The sequence below is a fragment of the Callithrix jacchus genome, chromosome 7, assembly GCF_049354715.1.
Source record: "Callithrix jacchus isolate 240 chromosome 7, calJac240_pri, whole genome shotgun sequence".
NCBI classification, from domain to species: Eukaryota; Metazoa; Chordata; class Mammalia; order Primates; family Cebidae; genus Callithrix; species Callithrix jacchus.
The window spans coordinates 98,837,116-98,859,352 of NC_133508.1; the positions used below are offsets into that span (position 1 = coordinate 98,837,116).

The window sequence follows — 22,237 nt, forward strand, 5'->3', positions numbered from 1 at the left end:
CCTGTAATAAAAGGTAGATTAACAAGAGAAAAACATATAAAGTTGTTTTTTTTTTTTTTTTTTTTTGAGACGGAGTTTCGCTCGTTACCCAGGCTGGAGTGCAATGGCGCAATCTCGGCTCACCGCAACCTCCGCCCCCTGGGTTCAGGCAATTCTCCTGCCTCAGCCTCCTGAGTAGCTGGGATTACAGGCACGCACCACCGTGCCCAGCTAATTTTTTGTAATTTTTAGTAGAGACGGGGTTTCACCATGTTGACCAGGATGGTCTCGATCTGTTGACCTCGTGATCCACCCGCCTCGGCCTCCCAAAGTGCTGGGATTACAGGCTTGAGCCACCGCGCCCGGCCCATAAAGTTGTTTAATGTAAGTTTTATGTTCCATGGGAGCCTTCATAAGGAAGTGAAGACCCGAAGAAACAGTTAAACCTGAGTGTTTTTAAATTAGGTTTGATGAAGAAGGAAGAGTTGTGGAATGTGATAGGACAGAAAGGGATATGAGCTAAGAGTACTAACCTGGGAAAAACTTAACAAGGCCTATTTGTTCAGATTCCTCTGGGTGTTCCTCACTTATTTTTTTCCAATTTTTGAGACAGAGTCTCACTCTGTTCCCCAGGCTGGAGTGCGGTGGCTCGATCAGAGCTCATTGCAGCCTCAACCTCTTGGGCTCAAGTGATCTTTCTGCCTCAGTCTCCTGAGCAGCTGGGACTACGGGTGTGTGCCACCATGCATGGCTGATTTTTTTTTTTTTTGAGACAGAGTTTTGCTCTGTTGCCCAGGCTAGAGTGCAGTGGTGCAATCTTGGTTCACTGCAACCTCTGCTTCCCGGGTTCAAGCAATTCTCGTGCCTCAGCCTCACAAGTAGCTGGAATTATGGGTGCCTGCCACCATGCCCAGCCAGTTTTTGTATTTCTAGTAGAGGAGAGGTTTCACCATGTTGGCCAGGCTGGTCAATCTCCTGAGCTCATGATCCACCTGCCTCAGCGTCCCAAAGTGCTGGGATTACAGATGTGAGCCACCGTGCCTGGCCTGCATGGCTGATTTGTAAAAATTTTTCGTAGAGACAGGATCTCACTGAGTTGCCCAGGCTGACCTCAAACTCTGGGGTGCAAGTGATCCTCCTGCCTCGGCCTCCTAAAATGCTGGAATTATAGCCATGATTCCGTACCGGCCACTCTGTGTTTTGAGATTAAGACGCTGCTATATTCTGGGAATAGAGAGGAACCTCTCACAAGAGAATCCTATGGTCTACTTCAGGGGAAGTCCTTTCTGCACCTGGTTTTCTCAGATTCCTTCAGCTTAAAATATTCAACATGTCAAGGTGTCATATTTTGGGACTTGCATGTTCTGAAGCCTATCATAGCTCCCTTTCATCAAGACCCAGGTAAATTAATCTATAATTATAGATTAGTTTTGTCAGTACTTGAACTTCATTTGAATGGAATCATGCAGTATGATTTGTGCCTTTTTGGGTCAGGTTTCTTGTTCTCAGCATATCATTTTTGAGATTTATCCTTGTGTGTATCAGGAATTTTTTTCTTTTTATTTCTGAATATTATATACCATTATTTTGTTTATTCATCTGTTACTAGACGTTTGAGTTTTTCTGGTTTTGGGCTTTTATAAATAAAAATGCTAAAAACTTTCATGTACAGGTGTTTTTGTGAGCATGTATTTTCATAAATATTGAGTAAATATTTATGAGTGGAAGTGTTAGTGTATAGTAAGTATATAGTAAGTGTTTTTTTTTTTGAGACGGAGTTTCGCTCTTGTTACCCAGGCTGGAGTGCCATGACGTGATCTCGGCTCACCGCAACCTCTGCCTCCTGGGTTCAGCAATTCTACCTCTTGAGCAGCTGGGATTACAGGCACGTGCCACCATGCCCAGCTATTTTTTTTTTGTATTTTTAGTAGAGATGGGGTTTCACCATGTTGACCAGGATGGTCTCAATCTCTTGATCATCCACACGCCTCGGCCTCCCAAAGTGCTGGGATCACAGGCGGGAGCCACCGCGCCCGGCTCAGTAAGTGTATTTTTAACTTTATAAGCAACTACCGGCTGGGCACAGTGTCTCATGCCTGTATTCCCAGCCCTTTAAAAGGCCAAGGCAGGCAGATCACCTGAGGTCAGAGTTCAAGACCAGCCTGGCCAATATGGTGAAACCCTGTCTCTACTAAAAATACAAAAATTAGCCAGGCGTGGTGGCACATGCCTGTAATCCCAGCTACTTAGGAGGCTGAGGCAGGAGAATGGCTTGAACTTGGGCGGCGGAGGTTGCAGTGAACCGAGATTGCACCACTGCACTCCAGCCTGAGCGACAGAGAAAGACTTTGTCTATAAAAAAAAAAAAAAAAAAAAAAAAAAATGGACCGGGCATGGTGGCTCACGTCTGTCATCCCAGCACTTTGGGAGGCCAAGGTTGGTGGATCATGAGCTCAGGAGATTGAGAGCAGCCTGACTAACAGTGAAACCGCGTCTCTATTAAAATTAAAAAAAATTGTCTTGGCGTGGTGGCACACACCTGTAGTGCCAGCCACTTCAGAGGCTGGGACAGGGGAATCGCTTGAACCTGGGAGGTGGAGGTTTCAATGAGCCAAGATTGTGCCACTGCATTCCAGACTGGCAACAGAGAAGACCCTGTCTCAAAAAAAAAAAAAGAAACCACCAATTTTTCAAAGTGGTTGTGATATTTTACATTTCTGTTAGCAACGTACAACATAGTTCCAGGCACTTCACAGCCTTGTTGACACTTAGTATTATTGTCTGTTTTTTAATTTTAGTTATCTTAGTGGGTGTGTAGTGGCCTCATTGTGGTTATAATTTGAATTTCACTGAGTGGAGTCTTGAGAATGTTCTTGAGGTTTTTCTTAAATTTTCTGTAGGATTATAGCCATACACGATTGAAATTAATCTTTTATATTTTAAAATTTTTCTTTAGGTATCTTTAAGAGTGATTGAAGAGAATAATTCAAAATGCCTGAAAATCCTGCTACAGGTATACTGGATATATTGTTCTATAATTAATTAATGATTTAAAAATGGAATCTCAGATGGGACTTAACTGTTATACTACTTATTCATCTTGACCCAAGATAAACTGCAGGTCCTGCAGGTCCTTGATCGTCTGAAAATGAAATTGCAGGAGAAGGGTGACACGTCGCAGAATGAGAAGTTATCTGTGTTTTATGAGACACTAAAGAGTCCTCTCTTCAACCAGATACTCACACTTCAGCAGTCCATCAAGCAACTGAAGGGGCAAGTAAGTTACCCATCAGAGTTTTACATTAATATATTATATTAATATATTCAAACCATCAAAGAAAGATAAAGGAGATAGACAAAGACAAATTATCTTTAAGGAATCAGTTCAGCAAAGAGACTGTATTGGGATCTGTAACCTGTGGGTAGCATTGGCATGGATAATTTTAAAATATCAATAGTCAATTTTTTGTTTTGTAGCTGGGTGTGATGGCGTGTACTGGTAGTCCCAGCCACCACACCCAGCTACCAGTACCCAGCTACCAGTCACTCCTGGGTAGTCCCAGAAGGCTGAGGTGGGAGGATCGCTTAAGCCCAGGAGTTCCAGGTTGCAGTGAGCTATGATTATGCCACTGCACTCCAGCATGGATGATAATGTGACACCCTGTCTCTCAAAAAAAAAAAAAAGTTGTGTTTGATATTAGAATATAGTTTTTGTACTACTTATTTATGTAAAGGTCAGATACTTTGAGAATTCTCAACATCTTTTTCAAAATTATAAAATAGTACTTAAATATATTTTCTTTTTATTTTGATAGAAGGTTTCTCTCTGTTGCTGAGGCTGGGGTGCAGTGGTGTGATCTTAGCTCACCACAGCCTTGACCTCCCAGGCTCAAGCAATGCTCCCACCTCAGCTTCCAGAGCAGCTGAGATAGGTGTGTGCCACCACACTGAGTCTGATTTTTAAAATTGTTTAGAGAGACAGGGTCTCCCTATGTTGCCCAGGCTGGTCTCAAACTATTGGCCTCAAGCAGTCCTCCTACCTCAGCCTTCTAAAGTGCTGGGATTATAGGCATGAGCCTCCTCGCCCAGGCGTATTTTCCTTATGAAGTCTTTTATCTAACAAGAAGTGATCATGCCCTTATAGCACGATAATCACACTTCTCTTAATTATCAAATATTTATTGTATCTCTAATGCATATTCTCATTAGAAGTTCCTTGGAAGCAGTATCCCGATATTTAAATATATAGTTGTGTTTCCTCTACTCATTTACCAGACTCTCTGGACTCTGCAGGCTCTAGTACATCATTATTGAATAAGGGACACACAGCACTTTAAAGGGGTGCAAATTAGTAGTTGTGGGATTTTTTTTTGGTGCTGAGATCAAACCAGAAATTAATTGTTTTTGACTGTCCTCTTGGATTCTCTGTTTTGGAGTCAGGGATGGCAAATTACTTTTAAATCACCGATTCTGGAAGCAGAGCTTGAATGGTAGCTATAGTATAGATGAAATTTGGGCAGAATTTAAAACATAATTGGAGATAATTTATCAGGGTTAAGTGAAAATTTACAAAATTTGGGAAAAATGGCTTTTGCTCATAAACTAAAATGCTCACTTATTAAGTATTTTGTGAGTGATTTGTTCGTAGCCAATTAAGGATTAAAGTCTACACATATGTCTTTCTGTGAATTGCTTTCTTTAGACCATGATTTATACCCTAATGTTAGCACTGCCCATATTGATGTCTAGCTTTCTCTATTTCTCTTTGTCATGGAATATCACAATCGTGAATGCTGTTGATAACAAGTGAAATTGGCAAGGATCGGTAGAAATCCATCGCATTCGTTGGACTAAGAGTGGATCTAACTAACCGCCCTATCCTAATAGCAGTTCTTTATATTGGTATAGTTTGCAGTTGCTGTGTGCACAGTCATATTTTATCCATTGGGCTGTATAATCCCTGTAACCAGGGGTTTTGATTTAGATTTTTTCTGTGAGGTTTTATTGACATTCCCTCTCTTTTTTTTTTTTTGAGAAGAAGTTTTGCTCTTGTTGCCCAGGCTGGAATGCAATGGTACAATCTTGGCTCTCGGCTCAGTACGACCACAACCTCTGTCTCCTGGGTTCAAGTGATTCTCCTGCCTTAGCCTTCCGAGTAGCTGGGACTACACATATATACCACCACATTCAGCTAATTTTGTATATTTAGTAGAAATGGGGTTTCTCAATGTTGGCCAGGCTATTCTCTAACTTCTGACCTCAGGTCCCCCCGTCTCGGCCTCCCAAAGTGCTGGGATTATAGGCCTGAGGCACCATGCCCGGCCTCTTTTTTTTTTTTGAGGCAGAGTTTCTGCCCAGGCTAGACTGCAGTGATGTGATCCTGGATCATTGTAGCCTCGACATCCTGGGCTCAAGCAATTCTCACACAGGCATGTGACACCATGCCCAGCCAATTTTTGTATTTTTTATTGAGACGCTGGTCTTACTTTCTTTCCCAGGCTGGTCTTGACCTCCTGGCCTGAAGTGGTCCTCCTGTCTTGATCGCCTAAAGTCCTGGGATTATAGGTGTAAGCCATCACAACCAGCCTGACAGTCAGTCTTTTTTTTTGTTTTGTTTTGAGACAGAGTCTCATTTTGTCAGGATGAGTGCAGTGGCGGCGCAATCTTGGCTCACTGCAGCCTCTACCTGTGGAGTTCAAGCAATTCTCCTGCCTCAGCCTCCCAAGTAACTGGAATTACAAGTGTACACCGCCATGCTCAGCTAACTTTTATATTTTTAGTAGAGACGGGCTTTTACCACTGACATTTATTCTTAATGTTACCTTTATTCCACTGTTTCGGCAGTTGTATCAGCCAGTGTTATTTTAAATTATGTCCACCGTAATTACATGATTCTTCTCTTTCTACCAGTTTAAGTGACTCTGTGACTCACTTACTACTAATCTTGAGTAAGTTACTTAACCCTTGTGTGCCTCAGTTTTTGGGATGATGATATCTCATTAGACTGTTGTAAGAATTAAATGATAATACCTGTAATCATTCTGGTACAATACTTATTCATAGCAAGCACTTAAGTACAGTTATTATTATCATCACATACTACCTATAGATCATTTGTGGCTCCCCACATGAAAATGTACAGACAAATGCAAAAGGGTTTAGTGCCTTACACTTTTATATGACTGGATGGATCTGTATATGTGAAGTGTAATGGGATGTCAGTGTACATGTTGTTAACTTCGAGTAGTGGTAGAAGGCAGGAAACAAGAACAAATGTTAAGCCTTTACACATTTTGTATAATACTAAATTTAAAAAAATTCTAGCCTTGTGAATACACAGATTGATGTATCTTTACCTTATTTCTTTCCCATGTATATAATTAATGTGCAAATTATCCATGTAATGGTCAAAATATAATATTTAACAAATAGACACAATTTTTCTTTAGATTTCTGTTGATGATTCTTTTTTTTTCTCTCCAACAGCTCAACCATATACCCTCAGATTGTTCAGCCAACTTTGATTTTTCTAGGAAAGGTTTGTTAGTGTTCACGGATAGCTCCATTACCAATGGAAATGCCCACAGACCCGCTAGTAACTCGACTGTATCTGGGCTATTTCCCTGGACCCCAAAGTTGGAAAATGAAGACTTTAACTCAGTCATTCAGCAGCTGGCTCAGGTAAAGTTGTATCTTCTTATGGAAATATTTAGCTTCATTTCTCCTGCTTGAGTTTTAAAAAGGAATTTAATACTCCTTTTTGCTGTAAAATGTGTTAGTATGTATTTTGCTTGCTTGTATTTTTATGTTAGGAGGAACTAACACCATTTTCTAACATTCATGTTGAAATTTTGTTGGCTTAAAATTTCATAAGGAAAGTATCCATGTATGTGGTAAGGAGAGTTTTTAAAAAAATTAATTAGTTAACATTTTTTTTTGAGATAAGGTCTCACTAAGGAGAATTTTTAGACAATGGCTAATTGAATGCATCTCTGTTCTTGCTAAGGAAAGATTCTTAAACATTTTGATGACAGGAGCTAAATTAATATAGCTTGCCAGAAGTGATGAAACACTGCCTGAAAGGGTGAGGTGGGTAAATCACTTGAGCCCAGAAATTCAAGGCTATAGTAGTGAGCTATGATTGTGCCACTGTACTCCAGCCTGGGTGACAGAGCAAGAGCTGTCTCTCTTTTTTTTTTTTTTTTGAGACAAAGTCTTGCTCTGTCACCAGGCTGGAGTGCAGTGGCATGATCTCGGCTCCCTGCAACTTCCACTTCCTGGATTCAAGCAACTCTCATGCCTCAGCCTGCCAAGTAGCTGGGACTACAGGCATGTGCCAACATGCCCAGCTAATTTTTGTATTTTTAGTAGAGATGGGATTTCGCCATATGGGCCAGGATGGTCTCGATCATCTGACCTTGTGATCCACCTGCCTCAGCCTCCCAAACTGCTGGGATTACAAGTGTGAACCACTGCATCTGGCCAAGACCTGTCTCTTAAAAAACAAATAGCTGGGCGCAGTGGCTCATGCCTGTAATCCCAACAATTTGGAAGGCCAAGGCAGGTGGATTACGAGGTCAGGAGTTTGAGACAAGCCTGGCTGACATGGTGAAACCCCATCTCTACTAAGAATACAAAAAAATTAGCCGGGCATGGTGGTAGGCACCTGTAATCCCAGCTACTCAGGAGGCTGAAGCAGGAGAATCGCTTGAATCCGGGAGGCAGAGGTTGCAGTGAGCTGAGATTGCGCCGGCAATCCAGCCTAGTCTCTATCTTAAAAAAAAAAAGAATATAAATAAATAAACTTGAGTTTCACTGTTAAAAAGAATCTGTCTAAATTACGATAATTAAATCATATTCTGGACCTAATTTTTTTGTAATTTTATAGTTCTGTCTCTTTCATTTGACTAATAATTATTTTTATGTGGTGCTTTTTTTTTAGTTGATCACATTTGTGAAGTTCTCATGTTATAAGTGCAGTTATTAACTAAATCAATAAAATACCTGCTACCACAGGTAGAACCCATTTAATGCCAGTATATAGCGTAAGTCAGAACCAGCTGGGTTCTGACTTAGGCTATATATATATACTGGCGTTTTTGATATATCTAATTTATTTTCCTCATTTAAAAATACGTTTCGTAGCTGGGCCCTGTGGCTCCATCTGTAGGCTCAGAGAGATTGTGCCATTGTGCCATTGCACTTCAGCCTGGGCAAATGGGAGTAAGACATTGCCTCAGAAAAAAAAAAGGAGGCTGAGGCAGGTGGATCATTTGAGCTCAGGAGTTTGAGACCAGCCTGGGCAACATGGTAAAACCCTGTCTCTACAAAAAATACAAAAATTTGACAGGTGTGGTAGTATGCGCCTATAGTCCCAGCCCTGGGAGGCTGAGGCAGGAGGATTGCTTGAGCCCAGGAGACAAAAGTTGAAGTGAGCAGAGATCATGCCACTGTACTCCAGCCTGGGCGACAGAGCAAGACCCTGTCTCAAAGAATAAAATTTTTAAAAAATGTACTTTGCATCAAGATAATTTAAGGAAATTCAATGTAAAAAAGTAATTGAGAGTTTACTATGGGAAAAGGCATTTTTCTCAGGAATTTCCATCCAGCTTGGGAGTCATCTCATGATGTGAATGAAGTGTAAAAATACCTCTGATTCCCTGAGGTTGCAGAATACTGCACACTTTCTCTTATGTTCTACTGAAAATAATCAAGTGAAAGGATTTCCAGAAATAATTTATTACTGAAATGCTGAGTTTATGTGGTTTTTAGGAGGAGCTGTTTTTATGCTAAGCAATTTCAGTTCTGCAGAAAGGGTGTGTGGGTTAAATGTACACCATCGAATTTTTTTTTTAATGCTTTTTCATTAGGGGCGGCAAATTGAATATATAGATATAGAGCGACCTTCAACTGGAGGTCTTGGATTCAGTGTGGTGGCCCTCAGAAGTCAAAATCAGGGAAAAGTTGATATCTTTGTGAAGGATGTCCAGCCAGGGGGCGTAGCAGACAGGTGAGGAAGCTGTTTATTTTCATTTGCTAATTGTTTCCTGATAATTCTGAAAACTATCATAAAGAGAGTGAAAAACTATTAATAAAAACAGTAATAATAGCAGGTAACATTTGCTTTAGCTTTTGCTATGTATTCATCAGGCCTTTTGCGAATACTCTCCTACACCCTGTGGCAGCAGTTCCACTATATAGGTATCATCATTCTGTTTTATAGATGAGAAAGCTGAGATTCAGCAGTTCAGTGGTCAATCCATTGTCACAGAGCTGTTAATGCTGGAGCCATGATGTGATTCCAAGACTATCTGACCGAAAGCTAGCGCTCTATTACCCTCTCTTATAATTAAATGATATTTTAGCTATGGACTGATCAGTAGGATAGGAATATTGAAATTCTCATTCTGCATATTGTTTATTATTCTTAAGATTATAACAACATTTTGGTGATCTTGCCACTCTACTGATTTATTATTCTTCTTGTCAATTAAGAGGCCCCTCAAGTCTGTGTTATCTCCCATGTTGCATTTGCTTTTATTTTCGAAGGGGTATTTGCAAGCCTTCTATTTTGTTTCTGTTTGATTTCCAGTCTTTGGTTTGTTATTTATTTAGTAAGTATGCTATTCCAGTGTGCATGTTAGAATAACAGCAACAATGGTAGTATACTACTTTAAGATTCTTAGTCAATATTTTTGAATTCACGTTCTTCATTCATGGGGGATTAATTCTGGTCTCCCCAACTCAGATTTCAAACATAATGGGTTTCCATCACTTTGCGTGTTTTTTTTCTGACATCTAAGGCAGTAATTCTTCAAGAATTGTGGTGAGAATGGGTAAACTGGAAGAGGAAGAATATCAGTGATGTTTGGGAGATAATAAAATCAAATGCAGTAAACCAGGACAGAGTAAATCCTAGGCTATCTTTAGGATGCACTTCAACAAGAAGTTAAAGGCTGTGTTCAGAATCTGACTCTTGATAAGATACTAGGCTTGTCTAGGCTTCAATTCCTTAATGTGTAAAATTTACTAGGTACTTTAAAGGTGAAATAAGGATTATGTGAGATGCATGTAAAGCACTTAACATAGTACTTGACTCATAATAAGTGCTCAGTAAATACTATTTTTCTTTAGAGATTTTGCTAATGTCTTTTAAAAATAGTCCTTCCTACCCTGGTTAGCAGTTGGGAGATTGGTGCTTGGGAGAGATTAAAAGTGTTCAGATTGGCCAAGTTTAGTGGCTCATGGCTGTAATCCTAGCACTTTGGGAGTTCAAGACCAGCCTGGACAACATGGCAAAATCCTGTCTCTACAAAAAAATGTAAAAATTAGCTGGGCAAGGGAGTTCACACCTGTAGTCTCAGCTGCTCAGGAGGCTGAGGTAGGATATTCACCTGAGTGTATGAGGTTGAGGCTGCAGTGAGCTACGATTGTGCCATTGCACTTCAGCCAGGGCAAATGGGAGTGAGACCCTGCCTCAAAAAAAAAAGGCTCAGATAGAAATTTGGAAGTAATCTCTATGAATTTTCAAGGAAGGTTTGACCTCTATTGATAAAGAGGACAAGTAGACAGTGAAGATGGGGTGCGATGAGGTTATTGGTATAGTTGAGACTGTTGTTACCCCAGTGTGGTACGGGTAGAGATCAGACTGGAAGGGATTTGGGAGTATTGGGTTCATGCAGTAATGGAGGCAGTGTCCATACTTACAAAACCTTGGCAAGGTCCTAAAGATTCTATAGATTGTTTTTCTTTTCTTTTTTCTTTTTTTTTTTTTTTGAGACAGAGTCTTGCTCTGTCACCCAGGCTAGAGTGTAATGGCATGATTCCGGCTCACCACAACCTCCGCCTCCCGTGTTAAAGCGATTCTTCTGTCTCAGCCTCCTGAGTAGCTGAGATTACAGGCGTGCACCACCATGCTTGGTTCATTTTTGTATTTTTAGTGGAGATGGGGTTTCACCATGTTGGCCAGGCTGGTCTCAAAATTCTGACCTCATGATCCACCCACCTCGGCCTCCCAAAGTGCTGGGATTACAGGCATGAGCCACCATGCCCGGCCTGTTTTTGTTTATTTTTCTAGCCAGATGGCTTTTAAAATATGTCCTTGTGTTTAAGGATGCATTACCAAATTCGGTAATTAGTGAATAACTTCTGTAAAAACCACTCTGAAAGGCTCTGTTATATAATTAAATAATTATTTGATAAATGTACTAAGTGAAGTAGTACCATAGGCAACAAACTGCTTAACTTGAATAATTGTTTTTTAAAAATCAGGCTATTAGATCACTTAAAACAAAATTTTTTTTTCTTATGTGATTAAGGGATCAAAGATTAAAGGAAAATGATCAAATATTGGCCATTAATCACACGCCATTGGATCAGAACATTTCCCATCAGCAAGCCATTGCATTATTACAACACCCCACCGGATCTTTGCACCTGATTGTGGCCAGGGAGCCAGTCCACACAAAAAGCGGCACTTCTAGCAGCCTGACTGATACTACTCTGCCTGAAACAGTGAGTTGCAAATGTGAAAAAATACTTAATTTTGAATTATGTCATTGATTGTAAGAAGAATAAAGACATTTAGAAGGTGTCGTTTTACTTTTTTCTTTTTCTTTTTTTTTTGAGATGTAGTTTCGCTCTTGTTGACCAGGCTGCAGTGCAGTGGCCAGTGGCGCGATCTTAGTTCACTGCAACCTCTGCCTCCTGGATTCAAGCGATTCTCCTGCCTCAGCCTCTGGAGTTGTTGGGACTACAGGCACCTGCCACCACACTTGGCTAATTTTTTGTGTTTTTAGTAGAGACGGAGTTTCACTGTGTTGTACAGGCTGGTCTTGAACTCCTGACCTCAAGTGATTTACCCACCTCGGCCTCCCAAAGTGTTGGAATTACAGGCGTGAGCCACTGCACCCAACCTGTTTTACTTTTCATAGTTCGAGAAAGATGATCATATCTCTGAAGGCAGCGTTAGCATATTTAAAGAAGATATTTCATGAAGGTTTTTTTTCCAATGTCCTATGGGTCTCTTTGTTTAAAATTATTATTTAATACAGAGGACAAATGGAAGTATTAGGTGTAATTTATTTAGTGATGGAGTGTCTTATGTTCCTTGGTGATGTAGCCAATTAATTGAGAGTTTTTATTAGGGATTTACTGTTGAGTGTTCAAAGTAAGATTTGATTATTTATTTGAAAAATTATTTTTGAAAATTATAAGGGAATTTATGACTAGATTATTGATATTGTAAAATTATAGCAGGCTTTTTTCATGTAAAGACACATACTGAACAATTTAAAAGAATAAAAGTATATGTCTTTTTTGGGAACCCTTTTACTTTTTAACATTTTACAGATTTTGGCTTGCATCATCAGAATGCAAGCTAATAAATCTTATTTTCTTATAACACTAAGTGCTGGCTGATTTATTTAATTTTTATGCATTGGGACAAAAGAAAAAACAAGACTGTCTCGGTACAATACAAGGTCACAACAAAAATTAATGTATAGGCATTTTCCCTGTTGCAATCAGCAATATTTACACAGCAGAATTTACATAATAAATACAGTGAATAAAGTGGGACATTGTTTAACCTATAAAGAACAAGCGCTTTGGAGTTGGGCTTGGATGCGTTCAAGACCATTTCTTCCATATCCTAGTGGGGTCAGACCAGGCAGACTCCTTTACCTCATACTTTCGTTTCTTCATCTGTTACTTGGAACTAATAACGGTGTCTAGTTCTCAGAGATGTTGTGAGGCTTGAATGAGAAGTCATGTGAAAAACTAAGCACCATGCCTGGTGCTGAGTGTACGTTCTTTGACTATTAGTTGCTATCAGCTAATATTAAGTCAGGCATATTATTTTAGCAAACATCATTGTTTCCCAGAATTTATTAAACAATTCCAATATTGCTTTTAATTTAAGACTACATAGTAATTTAGTATAATAGAAAACCTGGCTGGGTATGGTGGCTCACACCTGTAATCCCAGCACTTGGAGATTAGGTGAGTTGACTAGGCAGGTGGGTCTCTTAAAGCCAAGAGTATGAGACTAGCCTGGGGAACATAGTCAAATCCCACCTCTATGGCCAGGCACAGTGGCTCATGCCTGTAATCACAGCATTTTGGAAGGCTGAGGTGGGCGGATCACCTCAGGTCAGGAGTTTGAGACCAGCCTGGCCAACATGGTGAAAACCTGTCTCTACTAAAAAATACAAAAGTTAGCTGAGCACTCGGGAGGCTGAGGCAGTAGAATTGCTTGAACTGAGGAGGTGGTGGTTGCAGTGAGCTGAGACTGTGCCACTGCACTCCTGCTTGGGTAACAGAGAGAGACTGTGTCTCAAAAACAAACAGATAAAAACAGCCCACCTGTACAAAAGAGAAAAAAATTAGCAGGGCCTGGTGATGCATACCTGTAGTTCCAGCTTTTTGGGAGGCTGAGGCTGGAGGATGGATGGATCCCAGGAGTTTGAGGCTGATGTGAGCTCTGATCTTGCACTACACTACACTCTAACCTGGGTAACTCAGTGAGACCTTGTCTCAAGAAAGAAAGAGAGAGAGAGAGAGAGAGAGAGAGAGAGATAGAGAGTGTGTGTGTGTGTGTGTGTGTGTGTAATGAGTATGCCCTAATGATCTTGAGAGGGAGGATATTGTTCTGCAGTTGGATTATGTGAAGTAATGCATATTTGTCATAGAAACCTGCTAGCTAGAGGGGAAATGCTCATGTCTTTAGTCTGATTTATATAATCCTCTTGCTGATATATTCAGTGAGGCCTACCTTTCCTCTCCCTCGTAAGAGTCTCCTAAATTAGTCTCTCCACCTTGTGTCCTTCCAGCATTAGATTCTTCACATTGCTGCCAGATGAATTTTCTTAAATCACTGCTTTGCTCCTGTCATTTCTTTTCTAAAACCTTTAAATATTTCCACTTAATTCCTAAGTTAAATCCAAGCTTTTGACCATATCTTTCATCCATTCTGTTAGCTGGCCTAGCTTTGCCCTTACATTTTCTTTTTGCCTGAATGTCTTCCTTTGTAATGCAACTTAAATGCCCCTTTTCCTTGAAGTTTTCTACAATTCTTCATTGGTTTTGACTTCATGTGCTCCCCTCCCCGCAAAAAAATCTTTATAATATTTGTGATTCTCTTTCAAGGAGACACATATTTATTGGTCCCTACTATGTTCTGGGCACTGTGCTGGACATCAGGCATAGAGTGAGGAATGAGAAATGTCTTCTATGCTCTTAGGGCTACAGTGTCTTATGATCCGGTATGCTGCCTTGTACTTTAATTATTTGTGTTTTAGTTTCTCTCTAATGGATTATAAGATTCCTATGGGCAGGGATTGTATGATTATCTCTGTCTGTATATTTTAGCCTATAGAAAGTTGCCTTTATTAATTGTGTGAATGTTAAATTTATTGCAAATCTGTTACTTTGGTAATGATGATATTGGAAAGCTAAGAATCTGTGGGTATTACTGATACTGCGACTCTTATTTGCTATTAATTTGTAGGTTTGTTGGGGCCATGTTGAAGAGGTTGAGCTCATTAATGATGGCTCTGGACTAGGTTTTGGAATAGTTGGAGGAAAAACAAGTGGCGTGGTTGTGAGGACTATAGTTCCTGGAGGATTAGCAGATCGGGTAAGTCAACCTTCCTTGTTATCATTTTGGTTTTATAAAATTTAAGTTGTATGAATTGAAATGTAATTTTAAAACATGAGTCACCAGATATATGACTTAATAAGTAGAATTTAAGTATAGCTTAAAAATGGCTTATTCTGTAAGTATTATTAGTATAGTCTCTGTCTTATTTTAACCAGTTCCTAAATCAACATTTTTGGGGTTTGTTTTCCTTATAATTGACAGGCTTCATGATTCCATTGGAGGACAATTTTTTTTTTATTAAAAAGAGTTGTTAATGAATATTGCATTTTGAGCATCTGTATTATTCTCCTCTAGTGTATCTTTCGATGGCCTAAATGTTAAAATCAGAAGATACAGTGATTATAAACATTTGTCCTAATATTATACATGGTAAATTTCACTTGAATTAAAATTTATGGCCTTCTAAGTTAAATGACTATCTTTCATTGTTTAGCAGTATTTAAACTGAAAGTGCTGTGTGCTTGGAGTTTTTTTTTCCTCCCCTCTGGATATTTATTATTATTATTTTTATTACCCTTAAAGTTCTGGGGCACATGTGTAGAAGGTGCAGGTTTGTTATGCAGGTATCCATGTACCATGGTGGTTTGCTGCACCCATCGCTTGGAGTTTTTTATGATGCAGTAAAATGATTAATTTCAGTACATTTTGACCATTTAGTGCCTGTCTTTTGAATATTGTCAAAGCGGGAAATACTGTGTAGCGTTCTTACTATGTACTGAAGTATGATGGTTGTCTTAAGGAAAGTAATTTGCAAGATGAATCTGCTACTTTTTTATGTGGAACAACATTTTTATTTTTATAAAAATAACTGCAGAAAAATTATGTTTATCCAGATAGGTATTTGGAAGATGTTTTCTTGAGAATGGATGATGTGAACCTGTTATTTCAAGGAAAACAACTGACACTGTTGGCAACAATAAAAATTGAGCTTAAGCAAAAATTAGAATTTTGGAAGATTTGTATTTTATCATGAGCTTGACACGTCCTTAATATTTGAAAGCTTTTCTGCGGCTGGGGGTGGTGGCTCAGGCCTGTAAGCCCAGTACTTTGGGAGGCCAAGCTGGGAGGATCCCTTGAGCCCAGGAGTTCAGTACCAGCCTGGGCAAGATGGCAAAATCCTGTCTCTACAAAAGACACAAAAGTTAGCTGGGTGTGGTGGTACTCTGGAGGCTGAGGTGGAAGGATCACTTGAGCCTGGGAGGCAGAGGCTGCTTCTTTGAGCTGAGATCCTGGCACTGAACTCCATCCAGTCTAGGCAACAGAGTAAGACCCTGTCTCAAAAAAAAGAAAAGAAAAGAAAAAGAAAGGCATTTCTGATTACATTGGTGATTGATATTAACCAACATGGTTTTTTTTTTTTTGAGACAGTCTTGCTCTGTCACCCAGGCTGGAGTGCAGTGGTGATTTTGGCTCACGTAGCCTCTGCCTCTGGGATTGAAGTGATTCTCCCACCTCAGCTTCCAGAGTAGCTGGGACTTCAGGCACAGGTCACCATGCCCGGCTAAGTTTTGTATTTTTTGTAGAGATGGGTTTCACCATCCTCCTGCCTTGGCCTTCCAAAGTGCTGGAATTACAGGTGTGAGACACTGTACCCCCCAGCCTCATTTTTATTTTTTGTAGAGACACGTCTCGCTTTGTTTCCCAGGGTGGTCTCGAACTCCTGGCCTCAAGCTATCCTCTTGCTTAGGTGTCCCAAAGTGCTGGAATTATAGGCGTGCGCCACCATACTCAGCCTCGGTATTTTCTGAAGACCAGTATGTGATATGACAAAATAACACATAGCTAAAAGATCCTTTCGAAAATCAAGATGTATCAGTGTATTTTAATAAAATAGTGTTTGACAGTTTGTTGATATGGTTCCAGATTCTACATTGTAACTATATAAGAAACCACCACTTGTCAAGTTTTGGTGTGTTATCAAAGAATCAGATTGAGGCCAGATATCCTTCATATACTTGTGAAACAGTATGTCCTAACATATTGAATGCAGAAGCAGATGAGTTCAGCTGTTTTCCTTTAAGCCAGATATTAAAGAGATTTGTAAAAATATTAAACAGTTTTACTCTAATATTTCTTATTTTAGATAATATAGCTCTTTAAAAATATAGACATTAATATATATTGATAAAAATTAACATATGAAATATTAAATATTAAAAAAATTCCTCAGTACCAATTTTTGCATATGAATGCATTTGTGAATTCATCTTTACCAGCAGTCAGGTTTCTCCAGAGAAACAGAACCAATTGGGTGTGTGTGTGTGTGTGTGTGTGTGTGTCTGTCTGTGTGTGTGTGTGTGTATGCATATATAAAGAGGTTATTTTTAAAAATTGGCTCATGCCATGGTGGGGGCTGGCAAAACTCAAACAAGAGTTGATGTTATAGTCTTGAGTTTGAGATCCACAGGGCAGGCTGGCAGAATTTCTCAGGATGCTGTGTTACGTTCTTGAAGCAGAATTCCTTCCCTACGAAATCTAGTTTTTACTTGTGAATTCTTTAACTGATTGGATGAGGCTCATGGAGGGCAATCTTTTTTTACTTAAAGTCAACTGTTCGTATACGCTAATCATGTTTACAAAATACCTTTGCAGCGACATCTAGACTAGTGTTTGACCAAAACAGTCAGCACCACATTCTAGCCAAGTTGACACTTATAATTTAACTGTTATATCATCCATTACCACAATCAAGATAATGAGCCTATTTATTACCCCCAGCAGATTCTTGCGCTACTTGGTGATTCCTATCCCTCCATCCTTAATGATTTTTAAGAATGTGAAGGAGTTCTGTCTTCATCCATTTAGTGTTGCCATAAGGAAATAGCTGAGGCTGGGTAATTTAAGAGGTTTATTTAGCTTAGTTTTGCTGGCTGGAAAATTTGGCATCTGGAGAAAGCCTCAGGCTGCTTCCATGGTGGAAGGTGAAGGAGAGCCAGTGTGTGCAGAGATCATGTGGACAGTGAAAAAGCATAGGACAGGTTGTAGGGATGAAGATGGTGATGGAGAGGGGCTCTTTTTAACAATCAGAGTGAGAACTCACTGCACCAGGTAAACTCACTGTACGAAGCCCTTCACGAGGGATTCACCCCTATGACCCAAACACCTTCCATTGGGCCCCACCTCCCAGGTTCAAGTGATTCTCATGCCTCAGCCTTCTGAGTAGCTAGGATTATAGGTATGTGTCACCACACCCGGCTAATTTTTTGTATTTTTAGTAGAGATGGGGTTTCACCATGTTGGCCAGGCTGATCTCGAACTCTTTGGGGACAAAGGTTTCTTTGGGGACAAATGTCCAAACTTTAGCAAGTTCTGAGAACAGAATATTTGAGAATGTTCATTTCATAGACCTTTAAAACACATCTGTGGCTGGGTGTTGTGGTTCACGCCTGAAATCCCAGCATTCTGGAAAGCTGAGACGGGCAGACCACTTGAGGTCAGGAGTTTGAAACCAGCCTGGCTGACAAGGTGAAACCCCATCTCTACTAAAAATACAAAAACTTAACCATGTGTGGTGATGCAAGCCTGCAATCCCAACTACTCGAGAGGCTGAGGCAGAAGAACCGCTTGAACCTAGGAGACAGAGGTTGTAGTGAGCCGAGATCATGCCACTGCACTCCAGCTTGGGTGACAGAGCAAGACTCTGTCTCAAGAAAACAAACAAACAAACAAAAACCACACATATCTGTGGCACAAAACAAATAATATTCTTTAAGAATTCTTAAAATTTTTTTTATAACCTGGAAAGAATGAATATTGCAGCCAATTTTGAAATGCCTTTCTTTGTATTCCCTCCCTTCTCCCTGTGCCTTAGCAATTTTAATAGGTTTGTTAGTTGGAGTGGCATTTTTTTTCCTAAAATGCAAAGTGGAGTGGTTTTTGTGCAAAACAAAAGGTCAAGTAAATTTAAACAAAATCAAATAAGTTTCTTTCCTGTAAGAATTTTCTGAGCTTTTAAAATACTAACGTGCTGTATGAATTTTCACAAGAATAAGATGTGCAGAGTTTCCCAGATTAATCCCATTGAGGCATTGTTGGAAAAAGCCCAAGTCTGATTTTCGCCCTTTACTGGAAGGAATCGTCACTATTTCAGATCATCAAAGAGGAGGTAGAGGGTATGCTTGTCACAGGGTCATAAGTGCTCAAATAGAAGCAAGTACTTATTGCCAGACATTGTTATCTGCTTAATGTACATTATTCCCATGTAACCTTCAAAACAGTCTTATAAGTTTTACTCCCAAATTATAGATATGGAAACCATTAAGAAATTGCCCAAGCCTACAGCAGCTAGGTGAGCGACAAAGTCAGGATTGAGCTCGTATTTGTTTGATTCTGAAGTCTGAGCTTTGTTGTTTGAATTTATCCAAAGTTAAACCTGATGTTTATACCTGCGCACAGTTGTTCACATCCATCAACAGGGAGTAGTCAGCTATAGGAACAGCAGAGGGCATATGGTAAGGCCAGACACAGGGGACAGCGCAGTATTCACTTCTCCTTTCCTCTCATGTCAGCTGACGGCAAATAAAACCTCTTCCACCTTCTTGCTGTGATCCACGTATCTCCTTCCTTGGCCTGCCTCATTTGTTGCCTGTCACCAGTCAATGTTATGCTTGCTCATGAAATGACTTAAGCGGCAGCACCCTCAGGCCCTAGGCTATGGCACAAGACGTGGCGTACACCCTCCCTAGAGCTACCTTTGGAGAAATTCTTCTCAGCTCACTTACATCTAAATAAGCCTCTGAAAGGAAAGAGCATAGGATTATAGTGTGTGAGCTTTTGAATCAGACAGATGAAGGCTTGAATTCTGGATCCACCTCTCTCTGGGAAAATGACATCTTGGCTTAATTTCCTACTTCTAAAATGGTCCCCAAGACCACCAGGTTTGATGACTTGCTAGGAGGACTCATAGGACTCGGCAGACAGTTGTGCATACAGCTATCACAGTGAAAGAATACAAAGCAAAATCCACATGGAAAAGGTGCATGAGGTGGAGTCTGGAGAAAACCAGGCACCAGCTTCCACGAGTCCTCTCCCCGTGGAGCCATAGAGGGCACACTTAAATCTTCCAGCAATGAATTATGACCACACTTCTAAAATGTCTGCCATGGAAACCCATCAGAGACTCAGTGTACAGTGTTGTTACTGGATGCTGGTCATGTAGGCACACACTGTGTGGCATATACTGACATCCTTGACTTCCAGGAGAATGCAAGTGTTCAGGAGAAACCACACTTGAGGTGCCTGGAGCCATGTTTACCAGGGAATGGTGAGAACCCTCACGGAGTCTAAGCTCCCAGGTGTTAGCCAAGGGCTAACCTTGTGAGAAGGCCTTTTAAAGGAAAATAGTCTTAGGCTTGCTTTTTTTTTTTTTTTTTTTGAGATGATGTCTTGCTCTGTCACCAGGCTGGAGTCCAGTGGCACAACCTCGGCTCACTGCAACCTCTGCCTCCCAGGTTCAAGTGATTCTCCTGCCTCAGCCTCCCAAGTAGCTGGGACTACAGGTGCCCACCACTATGCACGGCTAATTTTTATATTTTAGTAGAGGCAGGGTTTCACCATATTGGTGATACAGTTCCAGATTCTACATTGTAACTGTATAAGAAACCATCACTTGTCAAGTTTTGGTGTGTTATCAAAAAATCAGATATGCATAGTTTTTTTCTCTTTTGAAAGAATCTATAGATGAATAAACTTTTATATGTAAATGTTTTATTAGCATGCTATGTACTTGAATCTTGGCATAGCTATTTATTGGTTTTCATTGATTGATGATTTCTGTTAGAGAACAAAAGGGACTTTATGCCTTTCACTTTCCTCACACAGAAGACAGGTTATGGAAGGAGAATGTTGATCAGAAAATGTCAATAACATGCAGTCTGGGGCTGCTGGACTTAGACAAGGTAGCTGTCATTTTGGTGTTTTTCTATCAATCTGACTAATGACTATTTTTGTACTTATGAATTCTTTAGAACACCTGCTTTTCTGTAGGAAGAAAATGTTTGACTTTCAGTGACAGATGCAAATTATCTACATCATTTTAAATTAAGAGTTGAGGTAAAATAGAAGAAAAATAATGCCTAGGAAGTGACTAAAAATATACCTTATGATAAAATATCCTTCTTTAGCCAAGCCAAGTATGAAAACACTTATTAGACATATTTTTTAATTTTTTGATCAGGGCATAATTCTGTTGAAGAATAGTTCAATTTACAGAGGCAACTTTATTCTTGTTTTTCATAAGGACCACTGACTTTCTCTTAAGTAGTTGCTTATTTTGTTTCAAGTTTGTTGCGTGGATGAAAACAGAATATCAAATTATCATTATTCAAGTGGAAATCCAGCAATTCTTTATTCCTTTTTTCGTAACAATGTCCTCCTTGGATCTGTTTCTGTTCTCTAAGTCTTTCCAGATGTTTCTGAATTAAATTGCATTTCTGCTGCATTGCTTCTCTCCACTTCTAGTCCCTTCCAGTGCCTTCTGCGGCATTTACAGCAAAACGCAGAGCTTTGTACTCACTGTTTCAGTCTAAAGCATTCCTTCATTTAGGTTCCTGTAAAATTGGAGAAAAGGAAGGATGAAGAATAGATTTTTCAGTCTAAGAGTTTTTAAAAAGACTTATTCCTTCAGAATCTCATCTTTAGCTTGCAGTTGGTACCACCTGGAACTAGAAATTTGAAGCTTAGGACTGGATTAACCCAGTAGTCATTGCTCTGTTCTCAAGCTTTCTCTCTGTGTTGCAGAATATCTGTTTTTCATCTTCATTTCATTCAAACTTTTTGAGAGTTATAGACAGTTTCTTGGGGAACAGGAAAACAGTCAATTTGCTATCTACTAGCAGCCTTTGCATGTAGGAGATTGACTTGCTACAGTAATATTACTCTGGAGATAGTGAAGTATAAGGCAAATCACTAAATAAATGAGAATAATCTTCAGTGAGCAACTTGGATTCAACTTTGATTCAACCCTTTTATCAGCTTTGTGACCTTGGCCAAGTCAGTCAAACTTTTTATATCTCAATTTTCTGATTTGAAAGCTGTCCTTCTCTAAGTGAGATGGTACATGAAAGTGATTTTGAACCTGCGAGGTGCTCTACATGTATAAGTGTAAATAAAGCCAGGTATGTTAACATGGTGGTATCTTTAATACACTATAATAAAGATAAGTAAAGTGAATTCAAAATTTCCTACTAAACAAATTTAGGAAAAATTTTGTAAAAATCAGCTGTTTCAAAAATTTCACAAGGGAAATGAACATTTTGAACAGATATTCATTTTGATAAATTATTATTAACCCTTTGTGTATGAACTATGCATACATATAAAAGAATGTATATAATATCTATGCACATTTTAAATAATAATTACAACAATAATTGTTTTCAAGACCAACTTGGGCAATAGAGTGGGGCTCTATCTAAACAACAAAAAGAAACCAAAGCAATAATTACCAGTGCGTAATGCACTCTTACCTAGCTTAAGAGACATAACATTATGTATCTTTTCTTTCAACTCATTCGGAATCATGACTTTATTTTTATTTTTTATGAGACAGAGTCTTGCTCTGTCACCCAAGCTGGAGTGCAGTGGCGTGATCTTGGC

At 39.6% G+C, this 22,237-nt stretch overlaps 1 protein-coding gene across 30 annotated transcripts in view; it reads left to right on the plus strand.

Annotated features, from left to right (window-relative positions):
- PATJ (PATJ crumbs cell polarity complex component) overlaps positions 1-22,237 on the plus strand; it is a 411,839-nt gene that overhangs the window by 12,011 nt on the left and 377,591 nt on the right. For all 30 annotated transcript variants that reach the window (XM_078332015.1, XM_078332024.1, XM_078332028.1 and 27 more), the window contains 6 exons: positions 2,936-2,992; positions 3,090-3,256; positions 6,466-6,660; positions 8,850-8,989; positions 11,298-11,493; positions 14,489-14,617. In XM_078332015.1, the coding sequence (XP_078188141.1) occupies positions 2,971-2,992; positions 3,090-3,256; positions 6,466-6,660; positions 8,850-8,989; positions 11,298-11,493; positions 14,489-14,617 (849 nt within the window). In that variant the 5' untranslated portion in view covers positions 2,936-2,970. The remainder of the gene's footprint in view (positions 1-2,935; positions 2,993-3,089; positions 3,257-6,465; positions 6,661-8,849; positions 8,990-11,297; positions 11,494-14,488; positions 14,618-22,237) is intronic.